Below are 16,100 nucleotides of genomic sequence, written 5' to 3' on the forward strand. Positions count from 1 at the left end.
TATTGATGTGGCCTGTTTTAGTGTGGCTTGCATTGGCTTGTTTATACGTTCTAGAGCTTAAGATTGTAGAGCTTTGGTTTGCTGTGGAATATCAGGGCATGCTACTATTTCCGATTTACATTAATACAGGTGAATACACAGAATTTGTTGATTCAGAAATAATTTATGGCTGTGGCTGAGTGTTTATTAATTCCCTGCAGTTGTTAATCTTTGAGCAGATGTGTTTAACAGTATTGGGATTTTGTTAAACTTTTTAAAAAGTTTCATTTATTTCAAGACATTGTTTTGGGTTTCTCTATTTGCTCAAGTCATTTTTCCCTTGTGGTCTGCATGATCTGCCCCACATCCCAAACATGCACACCCTCACCCACAATCTTTATATACTTTGGGTTTTCAATATTGTAAACACAGCAACCCTCATTATGTTTTTGTCTGTTTCTCTTTGTAGACTGCAGATGATGCCAACTCTGAGCCTCCTAAGGACATTTCAGAAGAAAAACCAGAGCCTGCAGAGGCTGACTCTGCTGAGGTAGCACTAAAATCAACTGTTCTATTATTGTACTGTCCTAGCATGGTCTGTAACAGTGCTTGTTTCAGTCGCCTTGAGTTCTTTAGATGGTTGTGTTTTGATCTTTGTATTTAATGACCATGTCTGGAAAGGGAGTGTTGTCCAGATATAGCGGTTGTGGGAAGCTAGTAAAATATTGCCAGTTCTTGCTTTCCCGCCATCCACTGGGTTCCACTGGTGAAACCACAGAATGTCTTTAACATGATGTCATAAATATGTATGAAGTTGGTTGAGGAAAAAAAAACATCAAATACATTGTGGTCTGCCTAAAGATATTTTTGAATTCAGGGTAAACATTAGCATAGAATGCTGTGCTCTATTTAAGTCTTTATTTTTAACATGCATATAAAATCTAACTCTTACAAGGGAAAGTGTTCCTTTGCGTGCATATGTTGCTAATGTTATTGTATCGAGTATTTGTTTGTAGCCATCCATGAACTGGTTAGTGGTTCAAAAATCATTCTTATAACGGCTCTGAACAAATCCCATGGTTCCTCCCATTGCCTGTTTTGTATATACAGTTAGTCAGTGCTTGTGGGAAAATTATCCCTCTGGGTTTTAGAATAAGAGGGATGTGTCAGCAGTGGTGTGTTGGGGAGATAAGGAGAAATGCTCTCCTTGAAAACATCACATGCAAAATCCATTATGATGAAAAGAAATAGAGGCTAACAATAAAAGGACATATAAAACTGACACCCTGACAAGCCCAGATCATTACACCATATGTGATATAATTCCAATGGAAAGAGCTTCATGCACTCCTCAGGAAAGCAGATTGAGCAGTGTGGTATGTGATAACGTCAGCAATGCGCTAGGCAATGAGCTCAAGATGGCACCAGCTACAGCTATAACTTGCCAAGAGATAGCAGACCAAAGCGACACTGTAATCGTATCAAAGCACACCTTGAGTGATGACAACAAAGACGAGGCACTCAAAATGACTGACCAGGACAAATATAAAATGGGACTCCTATATTTAATACTGAAAAGAACATGGAAGATTTGTATTCAGAAGCCCATGTGATGGGAATGGCCCTCCAAGTGGACCAGGAAGTCAATGACTCACCAACTCTGAAACCATTTGTATTGGTTAAAAAAAAACAACAACAACTAAAAGACCAAAACTATTAGCTATTCCTTGCTTAGTTGATTTGGTTCCATCATTGATCCGTCACATGGAGTTTACTGTGCTCTAAAAACATGTTTCTTGGCAGCCGATGGCAACATCAATCCAAAATGCTGTCTTCTTCTCATTCCACACACAGTTCATTATCCTTATCCTTTGTCTGCTTTTTTTATGTTAATTAATTTTAATATAATGCACCAATAATTTGCATAGTGTTATGTAAGCAATTGATCACCTTTGGTGCTTCCTGTACTTATTTACATAAGGACAGAGTAAAGAGTTCTGGGAGATTATATTCTGTCCTGACATGATGGGTGTTTATTTGGAAAAGATGTTTCTGGTTGTTAGATACAAGAGCCTACCCTCAGCTTGTCCATGTCTCAATAGGGTGACCGTTTAGGGAGTTCTGTAGTGCTTACATTCCCACATTAATCTTCATATATTTGTCATCCTCATAAAGTGACCCACTTGAGTCCCTACATTAAGGCCAAATTATTTGACATTTTATATTGAAGATATAAAGGCGAGAAAGACAATAACTCTTAGTTAACTGAGAGTGCAATGAATATGACTTACTGTCTGGGTAGGATTTTTTTGCAGTACCCCTCCCCTACATGCCCTCACTTTTTCTGTTTATCCATATCTTTCCCATTCTACACCTAGTCTAAAGACATCCCAGAATATTTTGATAATGCGCATAGATTTTATCCGAGCAAGGCAGCAAAGCTGTCAAATACCATTAACCGATTCAAGTACTTTCTGTTAGCTCTTAGATACACTCAATGTGCTAAATTTCTGTATTTTTTTTTTTTCAGTACCTATGTATTAATATACACATCCATGCCAAGCACAGCTTTATCTGTAATAGAATTCCATAGATGATGGTCTGAAGTGCCATTTCTCTCTTGCAGAGCTCAGGTGACCAACAGGACACTGCAGTAGTAGAGGAAGATGAAGCAGAAGTAATGGTGAATATTCTTACACCTAACGCTTCAGATAATGTGGTAATTGAAGAAGTTAGTCCTACGGAGGTTGGTCCTCCAGGTCCTCCGTGTTTGTGTGAGGAGAAGACCTCAGTATCTGGAGGCATTCATTCAAAAACAGTCAGGGAGAGCACAGAAGACTCATCACATACTGAAAAAGAAATGTCAGTGCTTGATACGATTGAGGTATCTGGAGACCAGGGTGATAGTAATGACACTGCAATGGCGTCCTCTACTGGTGAAGTTCAGGTGCTCATGGTAGAACTGTCTCTTAAGCAAGGTACACTTGCATTGGACACAGTGCCATTGCTTTCTGCAGGGATAGATACAGAGAAGGAAGAACTTCTTGTTCAGCCTCATATTGAGGAGAAAGTACTTCCTGTTCACACACCTTCTGAAATGGAACAACTTCCTGCTCTGATCCACATTGAGATAGAAGAATTTCCTGCTCAGACCCCTACTGAGGATCAAGAATTTTCCATTAAGACCCATATTGAGGAAGAAGAATACCTTGCTCAGACTCCTGGTAAGAAGAAAGGACATCAGATCCATACTGACCCAGAAGAAATTCTGGTTTTGACCCTAGCTGGTAAGGAAGAACTGCTTGTTCAAACTCATGTTGAGAATGAAAAGTTTTCTTATCAGGCCCATATAGAGAAGGATGAATTCCCTGTTCAAACCCATTTAGAGGAGGCAAAACTACCTGCACAGACTTGTACTGGGGATGAAGAACCTACTGCTCAGAGATGTACTGAGGAACAAGAACTTCCTGCTCAGATCCAAAATGAGAAGACTGAATTCCGTATTCAGACCCATATCGAGGAAGAAGAGAGTTTTGCTCAAATCCCAGATAAGAAGGAAGGACTTTCTGCTCAGACCCCTACTGAGACAGAAGAATTTCTGGTTCTGACCTCAGCAATGAAGGAAGAACTTCCTGCTCAAACTGGTATTGTGAACAAAGAACTATCTGCTCAAATCCATACTGAGAATGATGGATTTTCTGCTCAAATCCGTCTAGGTGAGGCAAAACGTCCTGCACAGACTTGTATTGAGGAAGAAGAATTTTCTGTTGAGAAGGAAGAGTTTCTTGTTCAAACATATGCTGGGGAAGTTTCTGCTCAGAACCACATTTTTATTGGGTATGAAAGCAAAGATGTAGAAGATATAGAGTTGCCAGCGAAGGAAGCAGAAGGTGATTTGGTGGTAGATGAAGCTGTTGCTCAGCTCTCAGAAGATAAGATTCAAGAGGAAGTGTACCGAGAAATAAATGAGCATGCTGAAGAAAAAGAGTTTGCACTTGAAGAAAGTCAGAGCGCCAGTCAGGAGTCTGTGGCACCTGTAATTGAAGAGGAATATATTTGTCGTGATGAAAAGGACAAGTCCGCAAGTTGTGAGAGCCATACCCCTACCAAGAAATCTGTGTCAATCTGTGAAGATGTTGAAAACTTTTCTCATGAGCCAAAAGAGAATTTGAGGATTAACCTTTATTCTTCTGCTAGCTCACCCATCAGTATGCAGGGAAAAGCCAAACCTGATGAAAGCAAACTGACTGCATCTGTGCAGCTAGTGTCACCCTGTGAGGAAGGTCACATTGCTGAGCAAGTTTTACAAGAGGAAGTGGACGAGAAAAACACAGCAGGATATGAAAACTCCATACTTTCAGAGACATTACACTGTGAAACCAAAGAGGAAGAAAAATTTGATTCTGGATATGGACAGAAAGATGAGATTGAAGTGGAAGAGGTTCTACAGGAAGTAACAAAGACGAAGCAGGAAGAGAACACAGTTAGTGCCACTGCCTTGTAGAAGTAACTTGGATAATTTAACCTCACAGTCTTTCCACGTCTATCACGAACTCTGACTAATTCAAAAGGGACTTCTATCCTCCACTCCTTTTGTCTTATTTCTGAAGTGATGTGTTTGATCAGTGTGTAAATCATTGCATGACCACTGGAGTGATGCCACGTACACGAGCATGAACTGAAAAAAGAATCTGCATCATTGTCACTGTGTGAAATGTCAGTCACAGTATCCCAGTGCATGTAGCATGTTTCATGGTTTCACGTTCTGTCTGTGATTTTGCTTTTTAATAAAAAAAACAAATAAATAAAAATAAAGACCACTCGATATGTGGAGGAAGCACTGCCTGTACTCCCTGTGAAGGAATACTTCAACCAAAAATGCTAATAGTATTAATTGAGTGGAGGAGGGGGGAATTACCTTTGACTTTTTCAACTACGTTAGCCTTTTTGGGAGAAGTAGCCCTTTAATCAAATTGAGAAGTCTATTTATGTAACAGTCTAATAAAGTGTAATCCAGTGGGTTAATTAAGAATGTGTTGCAGAGGTGCCAACATTGCTAGGTAGAGAGAAAACCCTCGCATATGGCACTAGAAGAGACAGCTAAGTTTTTTTTTTTTTTTTTAAGATGTGCAACAAACAAGAGTAAGAAAGCAGTGAGGCTGCTAATTGATTTTTTTTTTTTTTCTTTTCAAACTGACCTTTTTTTTACCGACCAAACAGACCGCAATCCCACCTTCTTGTGTTCTGTTGGCTCAAAAAAAAACAAGGCTCATGAATTCACAGGTCATAGTTCACCTAGATAAAGTCAGCATGAAATGAAAGTAACTGCTACCAGAAACAAATGCATTTTTCATGGTCCGTGTCCTTTCCCCTTCAGTGCATTGGCTTTTCCTCTAGATGAATTTTATTTATCTTTGGTCTGACTGCTGCTTTATCTGAGAAAGCAGAAAAGCATAGTTTTCATGTGTCTCTGTAGATGTTGGTACCTCTGTTGCGTAGTATTTTAGACTAGTCATGTATTCCTCACTCTCTGATCTCTCCAATCTGTGCAGGATTCGGAGGAGTCGAAGGATTCGGAGGAGTCGGAGGAGTCAAAGGAGTCGGAGGAGTCAAAGGAGTCGGAGGAGTCAAAGGAGTCGGAGGAGTCAAAGGAGTCGGAGGAGTCAAAGGAGTCGGAGGAGCCAGTGCAACCGATGACCAATGAGGTGCCTGTTGTTCATACTGAGACCAAAACCATCACATACGAGTCTGCTGAGGTACACATCTTCATGTTTACTTCATATTACTAGCTCTTACTAATTGTATTTGCACATCACTCACTAGTTTATAATGTACATTACCTTGCTAAATTACTTCTTAAATATTTTTAGATGATTTGACTTGTTCTGTTTGTGTACAACTGTGAAGGTTGATGCTAATGGTGACACAGACCCTGGAGTACTGATGAGTGCTCAGACCATCACCTCTGAGAACAACAGCACCACAACCACCACACAAATAACAAAGGTCAGTGAGGTGAACCAGGGAAAGTGGTCTTAACCACTCAATCAGTGGAGAACAAAGAGAAGCATTTAATAAAATTCATCAGAGAAGCACATTCTTTCCCTTTATTTTGTGGTAGTGTATTTTCCCCAGATATTTCAACTATTTGACTAATCTCACCAGCCTTTTTGCATTTGTATTATTTTACATATAGTCTTAGAATCCCAAGGCCAACAGAATTTTTTTTTATGTCTTTTAAAAGTAGGAAACAAACTGAGTGACACAAGCATATGTGCACCATTTGAGCTTCTTTTTATAGCAGCACAAAAAAAGCACGTAGTGTTTATGATGCCATTTCCCAGTATATCCAGCAAATATCACTACTTCAGTTTTGCCTCCATTACCTCTTGGTTGATCCTTGAAACAATATATTAATACATCTTAACTTTGCCTTCTGCATTCTTTGTATTACTGACTATGCTTTTCTCTTGAGCAGATTATTTTACATTTAGATTAGAATACATCTACTTCAGTGAAGGGCATCATCTCGTTTTTACATCCATTTATATTTACACCTTGTTTACATCCTCTGTTAGACGGTGAAGGGAGGTATCTCAGAGACGCGGATCGAAAAGAGGATCGTCATCTCTGGGGATGCCAACATCGATCACGACCAGGTACTGAGGCTGGCCAACTCTTCTGCTCTCACCCAAACTAAAACACATACAAACCCTGTGTTACAAATTCATTGGAAGTGGATTCATGTTTATTTCAGTTTGTCCAAATGTTGACTGTCTTTTTTTTTGTTTGTTTGTTTGTTTTTTTGGTGAGTAATTGAATGCAGAGTTAGGGTTTTGGCTTTGCTTCTGTTCTAAATAAATCACACAAAACATTTTTAAAAAATCTAATCTTTACTAATTACAGATTTAATTTTTTTTTTTTTTGATTAATTTTAAGTCATTGTTTAAACTTCAGATCTTGAAATCTCTGTGCAATGAAAATATGTAATTTTACAGCAAAATGTTTAACCAATGAATCACATTAACAGGCATTAATCCACTGACTGATTCTTTCTTATCTAATTGTGGTGATTCTTTTGTGTCCTGTGCGTGCCCCCTGCTGGTCTTGTGTGGCATTTCTCTGAACAAGGCTCTGGCTCAGGCCATAAAAGAGATCAAAGAGCAGCACCCAGACATGTCGGTCACCAAAGTAGTGGTTCATAAAGAGATGGAGATCTCGGCTAGCGAAGGTGACCAGTGATGCAGGTGACGCAGGTAAGGGAGGGAGTGTAGGTGAGCCTCCATTAGAACCGTAGTGCTTTCCACTGTTATAGTGCCCTCCACTACTGGACTCTGCACGCTCTGTTCTGATCTGTGCTAGTTTAGCTGTGTATTTGTAATGGTTTTGCTTTGTGTGTGCTTGTGTGGCTGTATCAGCAGCATGAACTTGCTTTTGATGCTAGTATATAGTGCTTTTGATTTCATTTCCTTTCTGCTTTCACTTCTCTGCTGCCATTGTGGGACTCGTTTAAAAAGTTGCTTTTTTTTTAATTAGTCGATTTTTAATTTGGGCTGCACAGTATAAAAAATAACAGCTTAAAAAAATGCTTCCCAACCATTTATCCTTTTCCGAACTAACTCCACCACCCGCTGCACTATGCACATCAGCTGAAGCACGATCTGTAGTGTGCACAGATGATGCAGGCATGTGGAAATACTGAAGAAGTGTGACGCAAAGCTGTTCTATAACTCTTCCGCTTGCAGTACATGCACTTATCTGATGGTTAAAAATATCAGGAGAGAATAAAGACGCTAGCCAGACCCAAATTTTACCTTTTGCAAGCGATGCAAGGAGAGATCATTACGGCTTATAAACAAAAACTTGCCAACTTGCAGAATTACAGAGTGCTACATGATCATACACACATTCATAGGATTAACTAGCTAACTAGCTAGCCATACGATATTATATTACATAAGCTGCCACTTTTTAGTCTAATCAGGTAGGATTCTGGGCAGCACATTAGAGCTCTCCCTTAAAGAATTTGTGACAAGGCATTGTCTCATGATGTGGAGGTTTGCTTCTGCTGCTGCATCTTGTTGATCCTTGTTTTGTTATGCTGTATCAGAATGGGGTTTGTGTCTTTGTGTTCATTCACTAGCTTTAGAGTGAAATCCATGCATTTCTATCATCTTGTGACTCTGAGACTTCTGTTTATGACTGATCTGAGAACAGAAGATTAGCTTTGTCCTCTTCTCCGTGTCTGGCATGCGCTGTACAGAAAGCTTTGATGCCTCTCAGTGCACATTGAAGTCATTTGCTGCTGGTTTGGTCCTGGCTCTTGTGTAAAGAGTTCTGGTATTGGTCTTGAAGCACTTACAGCCTTTGTCCTGGAGTGTGTCATGACAGAACCAGCATAAATGCGATTCTCCGATTCATTTGTGTTACATTTTCAGTTCATACTACAATCATTAGCACCGTAGTGTGTAGCTACAGTACATCGCTGGATTGTAATACTCATATTTACACACACTGACTGCTCTGTCTCTCTCTTCTGTGTTTAGGAGTAAACACCAGTCTGACAGAGGACAGTGCCATTTTCTCCACTCCATGGCCCCATGGACATTTGGCTTTTGTGACCTTTGATCTCAGATCCAGACAGCTCAGTGGATGTGCTGGGACAGTGGAGAAGCGATGATTCATACAAGACACATACCCGCTCAAATTAGCCCTGCACTCCGACATTACCAAAAGCTCAGCTTTTTATTGCAATGATCATTTTACTGTTAACAATAATCTGAGCAATAATCTGAGGACGCCATGGACACATGAAAGCTCCAAAATGTGGGAGAATACTCTCAAAAAAACCATCTGTGCAACTGCCTTAAAAAAAAAAATTTTTTTTTTTTTTTTGTAATCATGAAGTGTTTAATTTATGCACCTTCATTTTATTTATAGCAGACACTTAATCACCGTGCCAACGACAAAGCTATAAATCCATACGCCAGTGTTCCAGGGAGATATTGAATTAGAGCCAGGTTTGCTGACATAGAATAAATTTCGTCCAAGTGTCTAAAATGTTTTCACTGAATTCTGACAGGCAGATCAGATTAACATGAAGACTTGGAGTAATCTGTGCATGGAGAAAACCAGCCCACAGGCCAGGAGTTAAAGGTATTGAGTTAAAGTGTTTAAGTCTTGTATATACATTATATAAACTTAGTATCTACAATAACATTAATTCTCTGTATTGCAATGTTTGTTCATGAAATGGGTTTAGCATTACAAGTCCTAAAAACTATGCCACTATTAAAAGGGCTGCTCTTGGTTTACTTGGAAACGCACTAAATCTGATCTTTCACTTTTTATTTCACTGTTGCTTTGAGGAGGTTACAGAATTCTACGTCCGCAAATTTTAAACTGGGGAGTTATAAATGGGGGGTGGTCTTCCTGAGACTTTTTTTGAAACTTTGATCCGAACAGTTTGTGTATTCCATCTTCCTTCGGTGACGTGATAGAACCTGAATTACCCAGAATCCTCTTGGCCTTTTCTTCCTTCTAAACACACAACATAGATTATACAGACATACTGCACAAAAATGCATTTGGATGTGATTTATTTTGGTTTAATTTTTTAATTAAATATTATTGAAATGAACTGTTTCCATTCCATTTATTTAGCCACATTAGGATTTTGTTATAAAAGTCACCCAAAATGAAAAGACCAACATTTAAAATGTTTTTTTTTTTTTATTAAAATTGGCGGTTTTATAAAATGGTGGTTCCCAAAAATATTGGACAAAACTGTTTGGCGCAGAAATATGCCTACACTTTTAGCCTCACTAAGGACTCTTGATTATGTGAACAGACAAAACAGAAAGATTTGTTTCCCTGGTAACGGCCCTACGTACCCTGCGTTTGCATATTGGTTCCCTAAGGTTCTTGTAAATTATGTATGAATATGCACAACAGGGCATGCTGTGAAAATAATCAGTGACAGGGTGTTTTTATTCCTCTTATACCACAGCAATTTGCCAACAATAATAATTCATTAATTAATAAACACATCCTGCTTTTATTTGTTTGTAGCTACATTTAATATTGTTGAATGTTTGCAAAACTAGCTTGTTCCTATCTTGAAGATTTATGGGGAACTTACTGACCATTGCAAAGCGCTGACAATGGAGACTCCTTCCACAAGTGTTAACTAAAGTTTTTACAACTTCTTAAAGCTTCACCATATGTTTGTCTTTGTTAAATAATACCATGTTTTATTCTGTTTTGTTATTTGTTAGTCTTAGCTTACGTGGTGCATCCACCATACAAGTCCCCATGTTGGCAGTTACTATATACTATATAAATGATAACACATTAGAAGGAGCACATTAATATAATCATGTTATTTGAACTACAGTCAGCACTGTTGTCACAGCCGTTATTATGGAAAGTTAACCAACCCCTTCTGACCAATCAGAATTGAGAATTCAAGAGCACTGTGGTATAAGAGTCAATATCATTTGCCTGTTCAATATTACCCCAGTTATTTCAGTGTGCTTTTCATCTACCTCATGTTTCTTTTACTTGAAATAAAAACTTCCTTAGGGCTGTCATCATGGGTGACTTTAGTAAATGACACAATCCAGCAGATGCTTAATTCCTCAACTTCCTGACTAAAATAGACTTATAGGTTGCATGCTGCTTTGACTGTTCACCACAAGATGGCGTCTCATAAATTCCTAACACCGCTTCACACTTCAGTTGCCTTTAGGCTTGTCTTGAGTGAGAGCCATCATGTATATGAAGTACCTTACCATGAGGTGTCCACAATGATTTAACCGATTGTCTGTATGAACATGCAGGCATGAGGATTTTGGCTCCATATTCTGTGTTACAGAGCTTTTAAATGCATAGCCATGAACAAGAAAGCTGACTCACTGGCAGCAGCATTTCGATGCGGTGGATCCCACTCTAAAATGATGTCTTATTAACTTGGAGCAGAGAGAGACAGGGTTGGGTTCGGGGTCTGATGTGTAAGTAAAGAGTTCTGTGTGGAAAAGTGACGTCAGGCTCTGAGTGCAATGGAGGGGTTTATTTAAGCAGAGTTGATGGTGTTGCATTCTACCACAGATCTGCTTTCTGAATTACACACACACACACACACACACACACACACACACACACACACACATGCTGTGGCTTTGCTTTACAGTATACCACAAGTCTGCTTTTTGTATTTCTAATCCAAAATACTCACAGGATGTTTATAGTAATGAGGGGCATATTCTGGGTTTGACATGTGAGTGTGTACTGTATGGGCATGCTCATTCAGAAACATAAGCACATTCCTGGCTCAAATAGGTGGTGGTGATGATGATGATGATGATGATCATCATCATCATCATCAACTTAACATGCTTCATCTTATCATGCAGCATCTGCACCAGCAAAGGACAATGCAACGTAGCATGAAAGAGGCTACCTGTGTTTTGATCGCTGTGTGTGTGTGTGTGTGTGTGTGTGTGTGTGTGTGTGTGTATGTGTGTGTGTGGGTCAGCCGGTTTGCATTAGCAGGCAGTGGTTCTTACTGGGCCAGACCACAAGCCTCACCCCACCTCCTCCTCCATCAGCAGAGAAGCACTGTGTAGCCCTACACTCGCCATAACAATTCACTATTATTACTATTCAGTGATGTTATGCTGAGTACTGGATTTTTGAACCGTGTTGAGAAGTTTGAAAAGAAGTTTTACTATCAGGTGAAGCTGTGTATCAGTGCTTGTGTTGTTTTCATCATTAATGATGATTTGAAGCCTCACTAAGTCTCATGCTTTAAATGAAGAGCTACAGGGTTGTCACCAAGTAGCATCTGTCACCTCTGAATGATAGGCTTATAATTATTTTTAAGTATTGTGCTTCTTGATGGATTAACTATTAATTTTACTGATGGAGAAGCCCCATCAGTGTATGAAGACAGAATCGCATTAGGTAGCAAGAAATTCCAACCTCTTTGAAATGAATAAACTCCACCCATTTTTTTCCTCAACCACAGGATGGTTGGAATTGTATGCGGGAAGACCTAGCCAAAAATGAATCATGTTTGCTGCAAACAAGCTGCTGCTGTAGAGCGAGACCCGCCTCTATACATGTGATCCACCTCTATACGTGTGACATTTACATTCCTCAGAGTATTTAGTTGGACGAACATAAGATATGTACAGGTGCAAGGGGGGGTACTATTTTGATTTTGTGGCGAAACACTATTCTTTTGTAGGTTGTAATCTTATAGACATGATTACATCAATTACCTATAAATGCAACGCAGCTTGGGTGCTCTATCAACATTTAGAAAGATATCTCCGGTCATCTATAAAGCATGTCTAAGCTACAATAAAAACATCATACAGTTTGAAGAATTCTGTTATTTAACATGGCTTACTCTTCAAATTTTATACATGCGGTACTGATATTTAAAACTATAACCATTTTTTTTTAACTATACTCTGTCTTTACAGCTGTGTGTTAGCTCACCAACCTGTTCAATATACTCTACTGCATTTGATCAAATTTCTCAGTGACCACACTAGACAGTAATGCAAATCTAGAAGATAATTTGTGATTTGGGACACCGCTTGTGTCTATTACTAAGAGCTGTTATGAACACCTATTCTGAATTTTGCATAACTGATGCTATTTTTTTTTAAATGAGATAAATCCTTGTATGAAACTGGAATATATGTGAATATATACACCATTTGCTTCATCTTTCAAGACTAGTATGATGTCATATACTCAAAAGGTAACACTGTTCCCATTACTTAATGACTATCTGATGTTCACTCAATTAGTACAGCAATCTATAATTTATCATTGCTACTGTTTTCACTAAACAAAAATTTACATGGTGTGTAAATGCTGTTGGTTTTTATATCTGAAAATAAAAGCAGGTAGCAGAATCAGCCTTTTGGACCAGCTATAGGTAAAGTGTGATAGTCCTGTATTTTAAACATGTATTGATACATGATAAAATACAACATTTTCCATTATAAGCGTGTTTCGGATGAACAGATCTTCTGTTGTTTTCTCAGCACGTGGAAGCGTGTTGAATTATTGTCTGTGGTAGTCATTTACATGTTACAGATGTGGTGGATCAAGATTAGTTTGGCAATGCTGGAGTATTCCTTTAAACCTCTGTACTCTTACACCACGCCAGCATGCACACAGATGTGTTATCAGGTCATCGCTCCTGACCCTGAGAGCCTTAAAGGAATCCAAGTGGAACACCTAATAAGTTGGAAGTTTCTCTCTCTTTCTCTATTCCTGACTTTTCCTCCCTCACTCTTGCACTCCACACAGCTGTTCCATGTCATTCATAACCATCTTATTATCTGGAATAATCTTTACCATTAAACACAACCTCAGAGCTCTAATAAGCTACAACAGCAACAGACCACTTGTAAAGAGCTCAATGATACACATGTGGCTCATGTGTCTATGGGGTGCACTTGTTTTATCCCATTATTCTTCTGTCCCAAGAGAAATGAGCTCTGAAAAGATTTTTCTTTGCTTTCTTTCCTTTTTTTAAAATCATCTCGTATTATTTAGCAATGACTATAAATGGTCAAAACAGCTATAAGCCGCATGGAGAAGCATTATAGAGTTAACCAGGTCTGAGACTAGCTTTGTTCTCAAGAGGTCACAAAGCCACATGTGTCTGGAGTAACACACACACACACACACACACACACACACACACACACACACACACACAGCTATCTCAGTGTGAGACCATGTGTGTGTGATCTATGGTGCATAACTCTGTCTAATTAAATTCCTCAGCTTCTCTTTCCCTATCTTTAAATCACTCTGAGAATGTGTGTGTGTGTGTGTGTGTGTGTGTGTGAGAGAGAGAGAGAGAGAAACTGAGAGCCTGTGATGATTCATTATTCACTCATTCATCTTCAGTACACACTTCATCCTGGTCAGGGTGGTGGTGTATGCGGAGCCTATCCCGGGATCACTGGGTGTGAGATGGGAATATACTCTGGATGAAGTGCCAGTCCATCTTAGTGTGATGACTCATTAGCATTATCATAACTATCACATTCAATACTCCATCTGTTTCATGTTATACTATAACAATGGCCTTAGTATAATCTAATTATTTCTTCTTACTTTTATCTTGTTATATATTGTAAGTCCCGCATGCCTCTGTGTCCCTGCCACGGTTCACAGACTCTTCACTATGCAGCGCTAACTGAAACAAGGCCTTCTTGGTATGAGTTTGAGGACTTAAATGCCCTCTGAAGACAAACTTGATTTAATGCTTTTGAACACGCTGAATGACTCTAATGTCATTTGAAGCACTTCTGGGAAGAGTTCCTCTCATCTCCAACCCTCATTCTGCACTAATCAGCTCCAGATATGACCCGGAATCAGCGCACTGAGCCTCCACCACTCTTTAGATCTCCTCTCCTATTTCTTCATGGTCTTTAACTACTTCTCTTCATCCATAGGGTCCAATTTCTTCTCTGATCTTCTCTCATCCTCGTACATACTATTCAGATGGAATAAGTTATCCAAACACATGTCTGTCAAGGGCAGACATCAATCGGGTAACATTAATGATTATGACTGATTTGCGTGAGATAAAGGATCTCTGTATAAATAATGGAGATGAGTGTCTACATGATGTATGCTTTGTCACACCAAAAAGTATAACATTGTTCACATGAGCTTGGCTTCATAATCAGCATAAATGCTAGAAACTCTGTAGTGCTGCTTCTCTGACAAATACTTATGAACTTCTATACTATCTATATTTATCCTGACTTGGTTTCAGCTTGGTTTGTGTAGCAGATGATAGACTAGTTGCAGTGTCTCTGTACATAAATACTACAGAATATGAAGGAATCTTTACAATTTATCAATTTGCTTGTGATAAATAAAATCGCTGAAGTTATTATTACAGTTTGTACTATGACAGATTTGGACTGAAATCTCACCAATTCTGTAGTAATAGACTAAAGCTGTATTCTGTAATTATCATGATTTCTACATTTTTCTACACAGAGAACGATATTGACAAGGTACTAACCTAACAGCACTGGCTTATTCCAGAACATTCTGAGGAGCTGAACAAGAATGACAGCTCCACAGGTTTGTGATTTTACCACACTGCACAGACAGGGACTTTGTAAGTTATGTAAACTGACAGTTTTTTGCTTCTCAGCCTTTTGGTTGGAATCAAGTGTAGTATCTGTTGTTTATCAGTTTAATATCTGATACATTCATATTAATAAAGCAATAAGGCACAAAGAGGGTGTGTCATGTCATGGTGATTTTATTACAGGTAAGGTGTTCTTAGGCACGACATGATGCAGAGTTCTCAGTGACAAAAACGATATGATAAAATCCAGTGTTCAGTAAATTATATTTGCAGTAAACAATGATATAGTATGTTAACAGTCAGCTTTGGTAGCTAAGAAGCATAATGGACAAACATTAGGGTATTCTATGGACAGTGATTTGGTTTTATTGGTTTAAAACCTGTTAATACAGAATTTACTTATTGTGATGTGGTCACAGCTGTGTGTATATCGAGGACTTTAACATCAATCAGATTGTACAATTAGATTTTAGAACCAAAACTATCCACTTTACAACCAGATTGTTAGAGTAGGAGGATGAGCTTACTGCATCCACTCCACAGACTGGTCTGATTATGATCAGCGATTTCCGTTGGGATCAGTAAAGTTTCTGTCTGTCTGTCTATGACATTTCAGCTCACAGTAAAAGCACAGAAAACATGGAGTTAAAATTATGGTGTCTGCTCATACTTTGAGTCTATCATGATACTCATCTATGAAATACTCCCTTGGCAGGAACTAAAAAAAAGTTCCTGGAACTGCAGCTCAGAAACTAAAATCACGGACTCTTTCTCTGATGGAAAAACAACTCACGTTCCTGAAAAAGTTCCAGTGGTAGCTTCCAACTAGACTGATTTGGTGGAAATGAACCTAATTAGAACATTACATGTGGATCAGACATTTCAAGTGTTTAGGATATGATTCTACACTCCAAATCTCAGCTCATGTTGGCCTGCAAACCCTGTAAAAAGATCTTGAAAGTCCACTGAGGCGAAT

At 38.8% G+C, this 16,100-nt stretch overlaps 1 protein-coding gene and 1 pseudogene across 23 annotated transcripts in view; both read left to right on the forward strand.

Moving 5' to 3' along the window:
- epb41l3b (erythrocyte membrane protein band 4.1-like 3b) overlaps nucleotides 1–9,619 on the forward strand; it is a 38,009-nt gene extending 28,390 nt beyond the window's left edge. For 11 of the 23 annotated variants that reach the window (XM_053227370.1, XM_053227371.1, XM_053227366.1 and 8 more), the window contains 7 exons: nucleotides 449–529; nucleotides 2,606–2,662; nucleotides 5,532–5,735; nucleotides 5,887–5,985; nucleotides 6,558–6,638; nucleotides 7,111–7,235; nucleotides 8,526–9,619. In XM_053227370.1, the coding sequence (XP_053083345.1) occupies nucleotides 449–529; nucleotides 2,606–2,662; nucleotides 5,532–5,735; nucleotides 5,887–5,985; nucleotides 6,558–6,638; nucleotides 7,111–7,221 (633 nt within the window). In that variant the 3' untranslated portion in view covers nucleotides 7,222–7,235; nucleotides 8,526–9,619. The remainder of the gene's footprint in view (nucleotides 1–448; nucleotides 530–2,605; nucleotides 2,663–5,531; nucleotides 5,736–5,886; nucleotides 5,986–6,557; nucleotides 6,639–7,110; nucleotides 7,236–8,525) is intronic. The other 12 variants (XM_053227374.1, XM_053227379.1, XM_053227382.1 and 9 more) reach the window with 6 other exon arrangements.
- Nucleotides 9,620–15,175: 5,556 nt separating this feature from the next.
- LOC113533662 (uncharacterized) lies at nucleotides 15,176–15,302 on the forward strand (annotated as a pseudogene).
- The last annotated feature ends 798 nt before the right edge of the window (nucleotides 15,303–16,100 follow it).

Source organism: Pangasianodon hypophthalmus, chromosome 21 (assembly GCF_027358585.1).
Source record: "Pangasianodon hypophthalmus isolate fPanHyp1 chromosome 21, fPanHyp1.pri, whole genome shotgun sequence".
Classification (NCBI taxonomy): Eukaryota; Metazoa; Chordata; class Actinopteri; order Siluriformes; family Pangasiidae; genus Pangasianodon; species Pangasianodon hypophthalmus.